The 16,068-nt window shown below is 39.7% G+C and overlaps 1 protein-coding gene across 5 annotated transcripts in view; it reads left to right on the forward strand.

Moving 5' to 3' along the window:
• LOC138751826 (voltage-dependent L-type calcium channel subunit beta-2-like) overlaps nucleotides 1-16,068 on the forward strand; it is a 313,138-nt gene that overhangs the window by 266,934 nt on the left and 30,136 nt on the right. For 3 of the 5 annotated variants that reach the window (XM_069914663.1, XM_069914659.1, XM_069914660.1), the window contains exons 6-9: nucleotides 6,362-6,495; nucleotides 11,927-12,007; nucleotides 12,864-12,922; nucleotides 15,580-15,689. In XM_069914663.1, the coding sequence (XP_069770764.1) occupies nucleotides 6,362-6,495; nucleotides 11,927-12,007; nucleotides 12,864-12,922; nucleotides 15,580-15,689 (384 nt within the window). Of the gene's footprint in view, nucleotides 1-6,361; nucleotides 6,496-6,643; nucleotides 6,664-11,926; nucleotides 12,008-12,863; nucleotides 12,923-15,579; nucleotides 15,690-16,068 lie in introns of all 5 variants that reach the window. The other 2 variants (XM_069914664.1, XM_069914662.1) reach the window with 1 other exon arrangement.

Here is a 16,068-nt window from a genome sequence, read left to right on the forward strand (position 1 = left end):
TTTCGCTAGTCTTTTTGTTCCTTGTCTTGCTATATGATAAACATAGAAAAAGCCATAATATCACAGCACAGGCAGGCCCTTCATCCCATGATATGCCGACCTATGGAAACCTCAGCAATCTAATTTTTCCCTTGGATCCATAACCATCTATATTTCATACATCCATGTGCCTATTTAAATATTTTGAATGGAGCTGTTGTACCAGGCTCCACCATCACCCCCAGCAAAGCATTCCAGGCACTCAATACTGGCTGTGTTTTTAAAAAAAAAACACACACAAAAAAACCCCCAAATCTCTAATATCTCCCCTAAAAGTGTCCTCCATACACACATTAAATCAATCACCTTTAGTATTTGCTAATGTTACCCCAGGAAAAAGGTAACTTGTTTGCTCTCTCCATCTCCTTTTTCCCTCTCCACAAACTTCTTTCTCCCTTTCCTATTTTCCCAGGCTTCTCTTTTCCCTAATTTGGGTTTTCCTTCTCACCCTTTCCCAAAATGCTATCCCTTGTCCCAGCTCCAGACTTCCCTTTCCCTCTCTCTCGATCACTACTCCCTCTTTCCTTGCCCATTCCCTTTCCGGACCTGCCTCTTTCTCTCTCATTTACTCTCCCTCCTTCACACCCCTTCTCCCCTTTGCTCTTTAATGATTTCCTCATATTTTAATATTGGCTTTGAAGATTTTGTAAGAACCAGACTTTGTTTGGAGTAGAGAATTCCAGAGATTGGCCACCTTCTATGAGAAGATACACTCGTTCATCTCAGTTTTGAATGACCACACTTATCTTGAAACTCTCCTTGTTCGAGACCCTCCCACATGCAGAACCACCTCATCTTCAATATGCCATGTCTCCTGAGGATCTTGAAGTGAATCACAAAAGTCTGCAGATTCAGTGATTGTAGTAAAAACACAATGCTGGAGAAACTCACCAGGTTACACAGTGTACTTTATGCAGCAAAGATAAAGATGCGTAGACAATGTTTCAGACGGGAGCCCTTTATTAAGGTATAAGAAAAATGTAGGCAGGCATCTGAAAAAAAATGGTGAAGGGGTTGGGGCAGGGGTCAGAGCACGTGTCCGCAGTCAAGAGGTAATAGGTGAATAAGGGATGGAGGGCACAATAAAATGGTGGGGGGGGGGGGTGCGGGAGGCTCAATGAATGGAGAGCTGGATTTCTCTTGACTCACCAGATATTTTAATATTGGCTTTGAGGAGAATGAGGGATAGGGAAGAGAGGGAGAATGTGGAGTGGTTGAACAGAAACTGGAGAAGTCGATGTTAATGTCAATTACCCAACATCGGTTGGAGGGTGCCCAGACAGAATATTAGGTGTTGCTCCTCCAATTTACGGATGGCCTTGGTTTGGCAATGCATGAGGCCATGGACAAACATGTTGGCGCAGGTGTGGGGCAGAGAATTTAAATGGTTGGCCATTGAGAGATCCCTGTCATTGATGCGGACAGAGGATCCTGCATGTTTGAATAAGATTGTCCTTCATCTTCTAAACTCCAACAAATACAGATAATACATTTTTTTAGCCATGTATGATAGACCTACAGCTTCATTCCCAAGGAATTATCTGAGATAATGTCCTCCGGACTGCTTCCAATACCAGCCCATCCTTCCCTAAATAAGAGGACCAAAACGGTGCACAGTACTCTAGATGCAGCTTCACCAGCACTCTACAATTACAACAAAACTTCATTCATTTCAACCCCTAACCCCTTTGTTGTTTCCATTTGCTTTCATAATTATTTGCTTCAACTGCTTGCTTACCTGTTGTGTTGCATGCATAAGAATATTTAGATCATTCTGTTCACTACCCATTTGCCATGTCTCCATTCAGATGATGGTCTTTATTTAGATGAATGCGTATAACCGCACTCTTTCTTGAATAAACTCTATTTTATGTAGGATTTTATGTCCTACAAGTGTTGCAGATTTTGGATGTCCTCTTAACAGCATGCCCATCCACTTACTATCATGTCATCACCATTTTGACAACTTTTCCTGATCCCTTATTGAAGAATTATTTTAAGATCCACATTCACTAATCCTGGTTCTAATTATGCAAAAACATAGACTGTGATCATGGATTTCTCACCATGAAGGACATAATAGCTGGGTTGAATCCAATGATTAGGCCTATTTGAACAGGCTGGTGTTGCATTGTCCAATTACTGTAAATGAATCTCCTACAATAAAATGGAATGGTATTGCTGAGTAAATTATCCAACTGGACACTGATTATAAACCTGCTGACATCAGTCAAGAAATAATATTTTACAATTAAAAAAGGAACCATTTGGGATGAAAGAAACTTAATTCATCCCCAGAGCAGGTATCCAATAAAAGTCCAGTGCCATGCATAGTTCACCTCTGTCCGATTTGTGAAGGCCCTGGGAAGGTGTCCTTTAAATAGGAATCGATATAAAAAACTCCAGATTACAATCCCCTTTTCAACCCTGACCAAATGTGTTTGTTTGATGTTGCCGTGGAACACGAGAGCAGGTAAATCAGATTTTATCCTGAAATCTTTAATTTCAAACCAATGAGGAAGCACATCTTGTACTTTAAATTTACTCTGGAAAACCAGAACTGCTGTTGAAAAGTGATGAAACCAGGTTCTCTGAAGCAACGCCTTCAACATTTTCATTTTCGTTTTTTTCTTCAATCATAATTGAACATAAAGTTGAGACGTGTTCAGGCATAATCTATTAATTGACTTTCTCTTTCCCTTTTGATATTGCTTTCCTTCATTTAATTATTGATTCTACACTGGTGCCTAGTTAGCCAACCGGTCGGTGCAGGTTGGCTTTGCTATAGTGAGTTTGCAGCCAACCTCTGATTGATATCCAAAATGACGTTAGAACACAGAATATTAATAGAAGACAGGCCGCTTGGCCCATGTTTATGTACTAATCAAACTAAAACTGCTGCTTGCACTTGATAGATATCACTCTATCCCCTTCAAATTCATGTGTCTATCTTATAGTTTCTTAAATACTAACTATTGTATCTGTTTCCATCATTATTCACAATTAGAATTTGTTGTCCTAAAGATATCATGAAATTCATTCCTGGCAGCCTGTTTCAGACACCTACCTGTTTCTGTATAAAATATGTGCCCTGCACATCTCCCTTAAACTTCCTCCCCCCTCACCTTATACATGTGCCCTCCAGTGTGTGTGGTGCTTTTGACCTCATGATAAGATTCTGACTGTCCACCCTATCAATGCCCCTCATGATTTTATAAACCTGTATCAGGTTTTCCTTCACCCTCCTACCCACCAGCAAAAGAAAGTCCAATTTTGTCCAATCTCTCCTTTTAACTCATACCCTCAAAAACCAGTCATCTTTTACACCCTTTCCAAACTCCATATCGTTCCTGTAACGGTCTAATCAAAGTTTTCTATAGCTGTAACATGACTTCCTTTTATACTCAATGCTCTGCCCAATGAAGCCATGCTTCTTGATAAAGTATCATCAGATGTTAGAATCTGCCTCTCCAGGAAGCCTGGTGTCGGTGCTGACCCTACCTCTTGCACGTCATTGATGACAAAGCTGAGAATACTCACTGTCGAAGACACCATGAATAAACCAGTTAACTACAGGTTAGTCAGACTGACATCTGTGGTGGACATATTACTGGGAAAAAGTCTTGGAGACATCACAAAACAACATTGGAAGTTTACATTTGACAATCTTGATAGAATGTTTTTGAGCAGTTAACAAGGAGCATTAGGGATTAAGGTTCTGTACATGACTTCAGCCAGGCTTTTGACCAAGTCCAGAAGGAAGATTGATTAGGAAAGTCAAAATCCATGAATTCCAAGGGAAATTGCCCATTGGATTCAAGATTGGCTTTAGTGGAAAATTTGTTGACATAATTTTTAATGGCAGGAATAACACTTGTGGTGAGATGTTGCAGGCCTCAGAATGAGGCTATTTGCATTTTGTGAGATCAATCCATAGATCATCAATGTTGGGGATCATGATAAAGCTGTTTGCTGAACTTGCAGATTTTGACATTGTTCACCAATGTACTTTTAAATTATTGTGTGCAGACACACACATGGGATACAATCCAAAGAAGTAATGTATGTAGGGAGAGTAAATAAGAGAATGCAAAATAAATGGTAGGACATCAAGAGGAACTGAGAGACTTAGACTGCACTTCCATAGATTCCTGGACAAGTGAAGGGAATTAAAGTGGTTTATGGGATGCAAATAATGCAAACAATGAACACAAAAATATTGAAGATTCTCAGCAGGCCTGTGGAGAAAGAAACAATAATTTCATCATTTATATTGATTCATATTCTAAATTGACTGATGATTAGCAGGGCATTGAAAAACAAATCTAATTTGGCCCACAACGAGAGTACATTTATTCTTCTGGTTACCACATGACTGGAATTATTACTGGAGGGGATGCAAAAAAGATTTGCAAGAATGATGTAATGGCAGTAAAATTATAGTTATAGAGACTGTCTAGATTTTTGTTTCTTTTGTAATTTACTAACTCACCACAAATCCCCTGTGACTCAATGTTTTGGGCCAGCCCAGAACAAGGGAACTTGTCAAATGCTTTACTGACGTCCATGTTGACACCATCCACTGCCTTACCCTCATCAATCATCTTTATCGCTTCCTCAAAAATTCCAATTCAATTTGTGCAATAGGACATCCCTCCCATGCAAAGCAAAACTGTTTTCCCCCCAATATACCTATCCTTTTCCAAATACTAGCAAACCTTGGCCTTAAGAATCTTCTCCACTAATTTTCCTATCACTGATATAAGACTCACTTGCATCTAATTTTCTGGCTACTCTCCAGTCCTCAGAACCTCACCAGAGATCAGAGGATACAATGATTTCTGTCAAGGTTCCAACAATCTCCTCCTCTGCCTCTCTCAGTGTTATGGAATAGATTCCATCAGGCTCCAGGAACTTATCCACCTTAAATCTTTCAAGTCGCGCAAGACATCCTTAATATCAAAATGCCCCTTTGTGTTCTCACCATCATTCATGCCCTTCTCCTTGGTAAATACCGATGTGAAATACTTGTTTAAGACCTCGACAACTTCCTCTGCCTCAAATGAACAATTCCCTCCTTTGTCCTTGAATGGGCCTACCTTTCCTTACCTCCCATTTTCTAATATATATTATGCATACAAAATGTCATGTAATTCTCCTTAATCCTTTTGCTAAGGACATTTCACGGCCCTTCTGAGCTCTCCTAATACCTTGTTGAAGTTTTTTTTCCTGTTTCCTTTACATTGTCTGATTTTTACCTTCCCTAACCTTGCAGATTGCTTTGTGAGGAAACTTACAGTTCAGGTTCCCAGCCCTAGTCATATTTATCTTTCATCCTCCCATCTTTTTATTTTAATCCAAAACACGTTCATCCAGAGCTCAACTTCCCGACAGAATGGTGGAGACAGACCCATCACCACATTTAGAACACAGCCTGATTAGCACCAAATGAGTGAAAACTAGAACTCTATGTAGCAAGAGTGAAACCCAAAAGCTGTAGCAGCTGAAATCTTGTGAAAAGAATTGCTGAAGGAACTCAGCAGGTCAGATAGCATCCATGAGTAGAAATGGTCTGTTAATATTTCAAGTCCAAACTTTAAGGCAACTGGGATAGAAAAGGTTAAAATACAAACTGGAGGAAAAACTGAGGGTGGGACCCTCAGGATAGGAAAGAAGGCATGAAATGTGGAGAGACAAGTGGAGGGAAAACCCAGTAGGGTGAACTGGAAAGTCTTGAAGAAGGGCTAGAAAATGTGTGGATTCTTGGCTGGTGTGGTATGATGAGTCCTATGGCCTCCTGTATGTGCCATAATCTTCCTTTATATGTAGAACAAAGGCTGTGGTTCACCAGCTGCCCTGGCCTGGAGCAAGAGGCAAGGTTCTGTTGCAACATGTTCCTGGTAACAGAGTGATCTCCATTGTCTGACTTTGTGTCTCATAGCAGAAAGACTCTGGGAAGTAATGAAAGCCTCTGCTCGATATTGTTACTGCCAGCAAGCCTGCCAATTTGAGGACCTATGTAACAGTGATTAAAGTGAAAGTAACTCTGCTCTTTGATTATACATATATTTGCGTTCTTCTGGGGAGGGGGCAGTTAAAGTCTCTTGGGTATGCAAGGCATAATTTAATGAACCATTTTCACCTGTTTGTCTCTGTATTTGGCTCACATAAACTTTGAGTTTGTTTCTTTACAATTTGTTCATTGCCATATTTTGATTTGTATTTGCCTCTGTACACTTTTTTTGGAATTATTCCCATTCATTCAATTCCTGTTTTCCTTCCTTCCCCTCACCTGATAACCTGGACCTTTCTGTGTATATAGCTATTGATTTAGATACAAGTGGCTTAGATGCAGAAGACATTGATTCCCCGGCAAACCACCGATCCCCTATAACAGGTGTAAACAGTGTAACGTCTCCCCAGTCTAAAGAGAAAAGAATGCCCTTCTTTAAGAAGGTAACCACACTTCCTAAACTCCAGTCTGTCGCACGTGCTAATCGCCAGTATGTCACTCAGCAAGTCTTGTATTTGTTTGTGTCATGTGAAAGTTCAATAACATGCATGCTTTGTTACTTTTTTTGTTTCTTCTTTAATACTTCTATAGCTAAACAGAAGCAGAAATCGGTAAGTCCACTTTGTAATATGTTGCTCCTTCCAGCTGCCTAATTAGCATTGAAATCCTCAAAGCCATTTAAAGTCTTTTTAATGAAAAGACCTTCAAGTCGTGACATATGAACTGTTTGGTGTTACTTATTCTGAAACTTATTCTCGTGGCTTAATTCGGACTTTATACATTTTCAAGAATGCTAATTATGTCACTGGGACAATTCCTGCTGCTGAACTATTGGGTAACCAGCACTGAGTGTACCACAGTTTCTGTAGCATTTGTACACGAGTTTGTGAAATAAGAAATTCTTTAATTTTTCTCTCAGTGTGAATGTGCTTTGATCTTTTTGTGACATGCTCTGACACATTGGTGTTTGTGTTTCAGCTTTGCTGGTCTGCATGATATAATTTAAGGAATGATTTGAGAATTGAGTAATGTGAAGTTACAGATTAGATATTTACTCTTGTTTGGATATTTTTGTACCTGTTTGCAAATGAATCTAACACCAAGTGGTTTCAATCTACTGAGGATGAGCATCAAATCAAATATATGTGTGGATAAATAAGGTTTTAAAAAAAACCCAGAAATTTGAAAGGGAGGAAATAATCCCAGGGAAGGCTCAACTGTTGATGAATCCAGATTCAACATTCTTTGCCTGGGTTTTTTTTAAGGGGTCTTTGTCTGAAGCAGAGCCTCAAACAAACCCAGATGAGATATTTGCATCACAGGCATCTTCTGGATCAGGACACATGAGAGATTGCAGATGCTGGAATGTGGAGCAAAACACAACCTGCTAGAGGAACTCAGTGGCTCAAGCTGCATCAGTGGGAGGAAAGGAACTGTCAACATTTTGGGCCGGAACCTTTTGTTGGGACTTGTGTTTTGAGATTATGTTTTGCTCTGGGAAAACCTGGATTTTCCAACGGCGTTATTAATTCCCGCTTCAACAAGGAGTATTTGGCTGCTGCATTGGAAGTTTGTTGTTAGATTTTATATATCTGCTCTATTTATCTGAGCTTTGAAAGTGAATCCTTGCCATCACCGCTGAGTGATGATCACAGTTTGACGATCTGAACAGGAATAGCCACAGAACCCAGCTGCCACTAATCTCTGGGCTCTCTGCTACCTTGGCCCTTCAAGTACCATATGTGGTGTACCATGTTTAAAGTAGGATCTCTGTCTTGTCGCGACCTTTTATTGCTGTTTGCCTACATTTGCAGATGGCACTGTGGTCATAATGTCTGCGGTGGAACATTGTCATGATGATTCTGGATGCAGATCTTGGTCTGAATGGTTCTCTCCACAAGGAAAGTGCCCATCGTTACTACACTGTTAAACTGCTTCCTGGCATTGACTTTTCCTTCTGTCCCTCATTCCATTTCCACCTTTTCTCCCCCTTCCCAATTGCACTCTTTCTATTTGCTACCTCTTTTCCTTCATGGAATCAAATAAAGGTTATAGGATGGAAGGAGGTGATTTGGTACCAGAGTAATCCAGTGTTCGTCCCCCTCCCTGCACCCGCCCCACAGACCTAATCATTCTTTCCCTTCAAGGCCCATTTTGAATGCTATAATTAAGTGTTTCCGTTGCCTTCTTGTCAGTGCTTTCCAGGGTGTAACCAATCACAAAGGAAAAAAAAATCCCTGTGTCATTTTTGTTTTTCCACCCACGTTCATTTATTGACACCTCATTTTTGATCTCTTAATGAACAGAAAATGTTTCTCTCTGATGGTCCTGTCTGCACCCTCAGTGATATTTAGGTACCACCTTCTTCCATTTGAAAACCATCACATTTTATCAGTCTTTTCTGATAACTAAAATGCTCACCTCAGGAAAGAGTTTTGGAAATTTTTTCTGCATCATCTCTCTGACCTTTGCTACTCTCCTAACGTGGCAAAGAGAAATGATGGAATCCTTGCTCGCAATGTGGCAGAACCTGTTTTTTTTATAAAGGCTCCATGTGAATCCGTTTACTTATTTTCTCTTTATATAAACCCAGGGACTTGTGAGTTTTTATCACCAAATTCCCAATCTGTCCTGTTGTTTTCCATGAAATATACATATACTCTTTTTGGAATTGTGCTCTCAGGTTTCTACTGCCCCTTCTCATTTGTCCTGCAAATTTCCCCGCATTAAATTTCATTTGTTATTCATATCTCCGTGGGCATTCTCAAAAAATCTCATCAACCATGCTGACGTGCTTACCAATAGGCATAATGGGGAAGGCATGAGTCATTTTTAATCCTTCTTAAATGAAGTAAACTATAATAAAAATTTCTTAGAGTAAGAACACCCTAATTTTGCAAATTTTTTTTTTTGGTGATCCATAACATTTTTTTTGAATACTTTATTTAAATTTCCGTTGATGCATTAGATCTAGAAATTAAAAAAATCCTTCACATATCTCAAATCAGTAATACATAGTATTATATACCCCAGTCCCTCATACCCCTTTCCCCCAAATAATAATAGCCCAAAATAATATATAAAAAAAACAAAAAAAAGGAATAAAATAAAAAAGGGAGAAAAAGATATGAGAAAAGAAAAGGGAAAGAAATGTATCTGGTTGCTGAAGTTAACATATTCAATCAAATTTTGTCTTTACAATTTTAAACATATACTGATTCCATGGAGTTGATAAGGTTTGAGGTTTAGGAGATGGTTTTCATAATATAATACCTAAAATATGTAATTATGGGCACCAATTTTTAAGAGAATGTCAAGTTTATTTCTTATATTAATATGTAATTTTCTCAAGGTCTACAACTATATATTTCAGCAGACTATCCATCCATTCCCAAATACAAATCTGATTTCCATGTCACTGCTATACATTTTCTTGCAACTGCTAATGCAATTTTCACAAATTCTTTTTGAAACATATTAAGTTTCAGTTTGGCCTTGTTCCAGATAAGAAAAGCATTGGATCTTGAGATTTAACTTTAGTGACCCGTTCTATAAATGCTCCTAATTCCATCCAAAAAAGTCTCAATTTTGGACATGACTGAGAAGATGGATAAAAAGAAAACGACCTATCTCTTGATTACACCTAAAAGGTGATCCACAACATCTGATGACATCTAGAACACTAAAAATGAACATGAAGCCTAATCCACCTGACACATGAATGGCAGACAGCTGCAAAGTGAATGTAGATGAAGCAAAAGAGTACTTTACCCTCCAAACAGCTAAAATTAAGGCTTGTCAAGGAATATGGCCCAGGCTCTCCTTATATGCTGACTAATGCAAGCCTCCCTTTCCTTTCTTTGCCTTAGAGTCAGTCAGCACAGAAACAGGCCCTTGGGGCAACCAAGTCCATGATGGCCATTAATCCTGTTCATCAGCACTTGATCCTTAACCTTCCATGTCTTGGCAATCTGCTCCTGTAGACATTTATTAATGCTGGGTCTTTCTTCCTTCACCATCCCCTCTGCCTCTTTGGGGCTCATGTTGCTGACTATGTGTGGAGGAGTCAGCCAGCACTGTGATTCATCCGACCAGTATCTATCATTGATATCCCAAAGAGGTCATCCCTGCTGCTGATCCTAATAAGTTTTTCAGACCATATTTTTTAAAATGTTATTTTAAATAAAAAAAATAAAAAATATTGCATGAAATCTATGCTGCCCAATAATACCCAATTAACCTACTACCCAGTATGTTTTGGAGGGCGAGAGGAAACTGGAGAACCAAGAGCACACAGGCTACAACCTGCTTCGAGACAGGGCCGGATTCTAACCAGGGTCGTTGGCGCTGTAATAGCGTTTTGCTAATATCCTGCACTTGAGCTGGAATGAATGCATCTTTCCTCCTTCCAACAGATTCACTTCTTATCGTCTTTGAACCATAATCTGTCCATTGCTCCACTAACCAGTGAGCTTCTATTCTCTCCGTTTCTTCCCCCCCTCCCCCAACCCCCAAACCCCTGCAATGTATCTAGAAATGATAGAGATGGGCTGAAATTTACCTTGAGTTAAAAGCAAACATGCAAACTGTGGCCTAAAGCAGCATTGCCTTTGTGAAAATTTCATCACCTTTGAGATATTCCTAAATTTATCTCCTACATTAATGTCAGCAGAAGTGACGCTGCAAAAATAAAATGAAATTCCCAAATGTATCTGTATACTCTGTTACTGTTTATGAACAACTAATTGATCAGCAGAAAAATAAGGGTTTTCCCTTGGGTGCATGTATTTGAATATTCATGGCCCTGGTAAATGGTGTTACAATATCTTTTGAATGCTAATACTGAAAAATTAAACCCTCTATCTCAATTTAAATCCAACTTTTTTTGATAGTTGTAAATAAAAAGAGAACTTTAGTCCTTGGTCCTCAATTGATTTTCCATGTGCAGTTTAGCATCTGTATTTTATTCTTTGCTTGCATATCTTTGTTGCAAATCCCCCCTGATTGAATAAACCGCCTGTACTTGGGACAATACAGTCTTCATTGATGAATACATTCATGGATTGTGGAGCACTTGGTAAAATTGGGAGAGAAATTATTTAGTATACATGACACATTTTCAGCATGAAAATGCACTTTCATTCTTATGTTAACAGGCTCATTTTTAACTCAAGGAATTAATAGTTCCCATGTTACATTAGGAGTGCATTTGCCAGTCCAAATTTGAACTGACAGACTTTGGAAGGTGTCACTGAAATATGACTTGAATTCTTCAGTGCCTTGTGTTTTCAAGCTGTCTAAATATTTACTTTGTTAGCATGTATCTCCACTCCCTCTGGGGACCAAATGCACCTACTTCACGATTACTCTACAATCGTTGTTGTTTAGAAAGTGAGAAGCTCCAGTGAGCTCAGTTTTACTGGTTCCGCGTGCCAGGTTTCATACAACTGGAATCCTGACCTCGGCTGCCAGGACTAAACATGGCAACTATTACTCAACAGTGCAAGTATTGCTGAAGTAACAAGTTGATTGCTTATCGTTTTATTTTTCATAATGTTTGAAAGGAACATTGCAGCTATAATCCATTACTTACTATCTAAAATTCTATTCATAATTATGGTCTCAGTTAGAAGATTATTTGGCCATTTCATTGGTCTGATTAAGCTAGTGTTTAGGAAAGAAGTGTCTTTTATTTACTGAAGTACATAATTCTCAGTACAATAATGAATACATTGGAAATTTAACCTGCAATAATGATAGGCAGAAAAGATTTACAGCTGGTGTTTGTACTTGACTTAAGAGTTTGGTGTCAAAGGTGAGCATATTAGAAATGATTTTGTTCAGGATGTTCCAAAATATGTTTTCTTCACACAGACTGAGCACGTCCCTCCCTACGATGTAGTGCCTTCTATGCGACCAGTAGTTTTAGTGGGGCCTTCTCTGAAAGGATATGAGGTAAGCAAATCAAGGATACGTCTGTGATTTGCTCCCAATTTTAGAGACAACCCTTTTAGAAAATTAATACTAAAGGATCATTGATTTAATTTTGAGAAGAGATCGTGGGGAGTAGAGAGATGAATGAGTATTATTTGTCACGTAATTAAGTACAATGTACTGATGCAATGGAAGTCTTGCATGTTGTACCTTCACAAATTGTAATTAAGACACCCCAAAGAGAAAAGCGTGGAACTGTACTTGCTGGAATTCAGAAGAAGATTTAGGACAAAGGTGAGGAGGAACTGCTTTTCCCAGAGAGTAGTGAATCTGTTGATTTCTTTGCTCAAGAAAGCAGTTGAGGTTCCCTCATTGAGTCTATTTGAGACACAGTTAGATCCTTGCATAGTAAGGAAATTAAGTGTTATTGAGAAAAGGCATGTAGATGGAACCGAGTTCAGGCCAGATCAACAATGATCTTATTGAATGGCCGGCCAAGCTCAACAACCCAAATGGCCGACTCCTCTCCTATTTCTTATATTCTCAAGGTCATTTGAGGTACACACAGGTGTGATAGAGTAGCTGAAGTAGTAGGGTAAACCTACAGAATCATTCAATGAAGACAGGTGGTTGGATCAAACATTTAACAGTGAATTGAATCAATGTTTTAGAGAGCGGTCAACTGAGGAATATTGTTTTACTTGGATCACTCAGACTTTCCAGATTATATTTTCCCATGTTCCAAACTCAGTATCGAACAGTCACTGCCAAATCCAGGCAACAGCCAGATCTCAGGTCAAAATATATAGATTTATATTCCACATTTTATTGTTTAAGCTTAAATTAATTTTTAATTCAATATCATTGCTTTCTTCAGGTGACAGATATGATGCAAAAAGCATTGTTTGACTTTCTGAAACACAGATTTGAAGGAAGGTATGTACTATGCAGTCGAACTCGGGAAGTGATACCTGTATTGGAGAAATTATTTCCATCAATGTGTTTGCATCAAAGGCATGATTCCAAAATCTCTGGTTCTCACAATTTGTGGCAAGGCATGATTAACCTGGAGTGTTAACTCTGTTTCTCTCCTCACAGCTGTAGCCTGACCTGCTGAGCTTTTTCACCATTTTCTATTTTGATTCACACACATTATTTTATTTATCAAGTAATCTTTGTGTTCTGACTCTCCCATTTGTTTTTTCTCTAAATTGATCCCTGGATTGCTACATATCTTTTCTAAAATGTATCCAGTATGTTGGTCTAGACCAATATTTTTTTTCTATGGTTCCTTGTCCAACCACCTCTTCCAGACGTTCAGCATTACCATTGATGAATCTTCCACCTTCAACGAACTGTGGATCACCCTTTACCAGAACCTCAACTGGATCAGCCACGTGAATAGCCTGTGGTTATAAGATCAGGTGGAAGGCTGTGGCGAGTGACTCATCTCCTGATTTCCCAAGGAAGATGTTTGCCATTTGCCTAGCTCAATGCAGTTCAAGCAACATTCAAAGAACATTACACTATCCCGAATAAAATGGCTTGTGTGAGGACAGTGAGATGCTGGAGGAACTCAGTACATCAAGGAATATCTGGGGGTCGAGATGATCAGTCTGCGCAGCTGGTCAGGACTCTTTGCCGAGATTCCAGCATCTGCAGTTTTAGTGTTTCTCTAAGCAGCTCGGGTCCTTCATTCACCACCCTAAACAATCATTCTCTCCACTACCAAGGCTGCAATACATGTCATTTGCTTACCTGGGCTACTCCTGCAAACCCACAACCTCTCCCACCAAGAAAGACCATGGCAGCAGGTGTGGTAGCTACACCATCCACACATTTCCCTCGAAGTCGCACTTCATCTTGACTTGGAAACTCATCATCATCAAAAGTACTGTATGTGTACCTTCACTGGGAGCACAGAAGTAGTTGAAAAAGGCATTTCAATATCACCTTCTTGATGGCAATCAGGGACAAGCCATACATGCTGGCCTTATCTACAGCCAAGTAGATTAGCGGTTAGTGCAATGCTATTAAATCCAGCAACCTGGATTTGAATCCTGCGCTGTCTGTAAGGAGTTTTTACGTTGTTCCTTTGACTGCGTGTGTTCCTTCTAGGTGCTCTGGTTTCCTCTCATGTTCCAAAGATGTATAGGGTTAGTTGGTTCATTGGTAACGTGGGTACACTTGGGTGGCACAGGCTCGTGAGCCGGAAAGGCCTATTCCTGTGCTGTATCTCTATGAAGCTATGAAACCATCAGAGATATCCCCATCCTGTGCATGAGTACAGGAGGTTGCTTCTACTCATGATTCTGTTTCCAGATGTGACACGCCTTTTCAAACATATTAGAAGATGACAGGAAAGTACAGAAGTGAAAGGAAGCAATTTACACTGACAGCGTGAAATTTTCAGCCTTGACTCAGACTCGCATCTGAGTCAGTGTATTGTAGCTTTCCCTTCCTGATCTGAGGACCAAAATTTGCCTGGGATGCCAACTTTCAGATTAGTTCTTACACTGAAGCACTCTTTGCCTTCCTGGGTGAACATAAAAGATTCCATTACAATATGTTGAGGGGACCAGGTGAGTCTCCTTGGTGTCCTAGCTACTATATGCCTGTAATAGTTGCTACAGTGTAAAAATTGCTCCCCTATTTTTGGCCCAGAAAGCTGGTATCTTCCATACATCATGTGTAAAAGACACCCCCTATTTTTAGCCTCTGCCGCCAGCCCACCGGAGCTCCTGTAGCCCTGACCGCCATCTTTTGCCTTGGCCTCTACCGCCCTCGCGCTGGAGCTCCCGACGCCCCAACTACGTATTCTCGACTTGTCCATATGCTACGATGCTCCAACCACTGACCCTCACCTTGGCTGCCGCCCATCTGAGCTCTTGACACTCCCACCATGGACCCGCACTTCTGCCGCCCACCCATCCGATCTCCTGACGTCATGAGCGCAGATTTACCACCCGATCCTGACCATTCGAGCTCCCGCCGCCTCAAATGACATGGGTTCTTGCCATGGTCAAGAGTAGTATGTGTGTTATAGTTGACCCCCTAAATATTACCCCAAACATTTGTCCCCAAAACTCGACTATTACATGAATATATTATTTTATCATTGCCACGTTTTCTTTAGGGAGCTTTCTATGCATATATTTGCTCCTTCATTTCGAATAATACAACAAACCTATCGCTGATAAGGATTCCATTGGCTGGAAATCATTTTGGGATGTCTTGAATACATAAAAGTCGGTATATAAATGCAAGTTCGCCTATCGTCTCACTGTTGAGTATAGTTTGAGTATAGATGAATGGCTTTGAGCGCACAATGTTGCAAGCAGCAGCAAAAGTTTCATACCAGTTCATCCACACATATTATTGATTTGATTTAATGTTTTAAACAATATAAAATTCACAGCTTGGAAACTAATGGGATCATTCATTGTTAGGAGACCAAATGGTGAGGGTGGTGAGTATGATGATCCCAAGGTTACATTTTTGTCAACATTTGTTTTAGTTTACCACAATATTTTGGGTGAGATAGTGAAATTATAATTTTGCATTTGCTAATCATCGATTTTAATTGCTCATAGAATATCAATCACACGAGTGACGGCTGACATCTCCCTTGCCAAACGCTCAGTGTTAAATAATCCCAGCAAGCATGCAATAATCGAACGCTCTAACACAAGATCAAGCTTGGGTAAGTGTACTCAGCCTGGCGCATGATACGCCATATGGTTTTGTTTCATGTTTTCCTCTATCACAAGCTGGAATGACTGAATTAATTTACTACCATGAATGTTGGTTAAGCAAGGTGAAATATTAATCAATCTTATCTTCACGATGGAGGGAAACACAAAAGTCTGCAGATGCTGTTATTGTAGTCGAAACACAGTGATGGTAAAAGAGCTAATCCAGTCTTGCAGCATCCATAGGAAGTAAAGATATATTACCAACGTTTCGGGCCTGATCCCTATATGCATAACTTAAGGAAGGGCTCAGGCCCAAAACATCGGTAATATATCTTTATATAACCATATACAGCACAGAACAGGCCAGTTTGGCCCTACTAGTCCATG

The sequence above is a fragment of the Narcine bancroftii genome, chromosome 1 (genome assembly GCF_036971445.1).
Source record: "Narcine bancroftii isolate sNarBan1 chromosome 1, sNarBan1.hap1, whole genome shotgun sequence".
NCBI classification, from domain to species: domain Eukaryota; kingdom Metazoa; phylum Chordata; class Chondrichthyes; order Torpediniformes; family Narcinidae; genus Narcine; species Narcine bancroftii.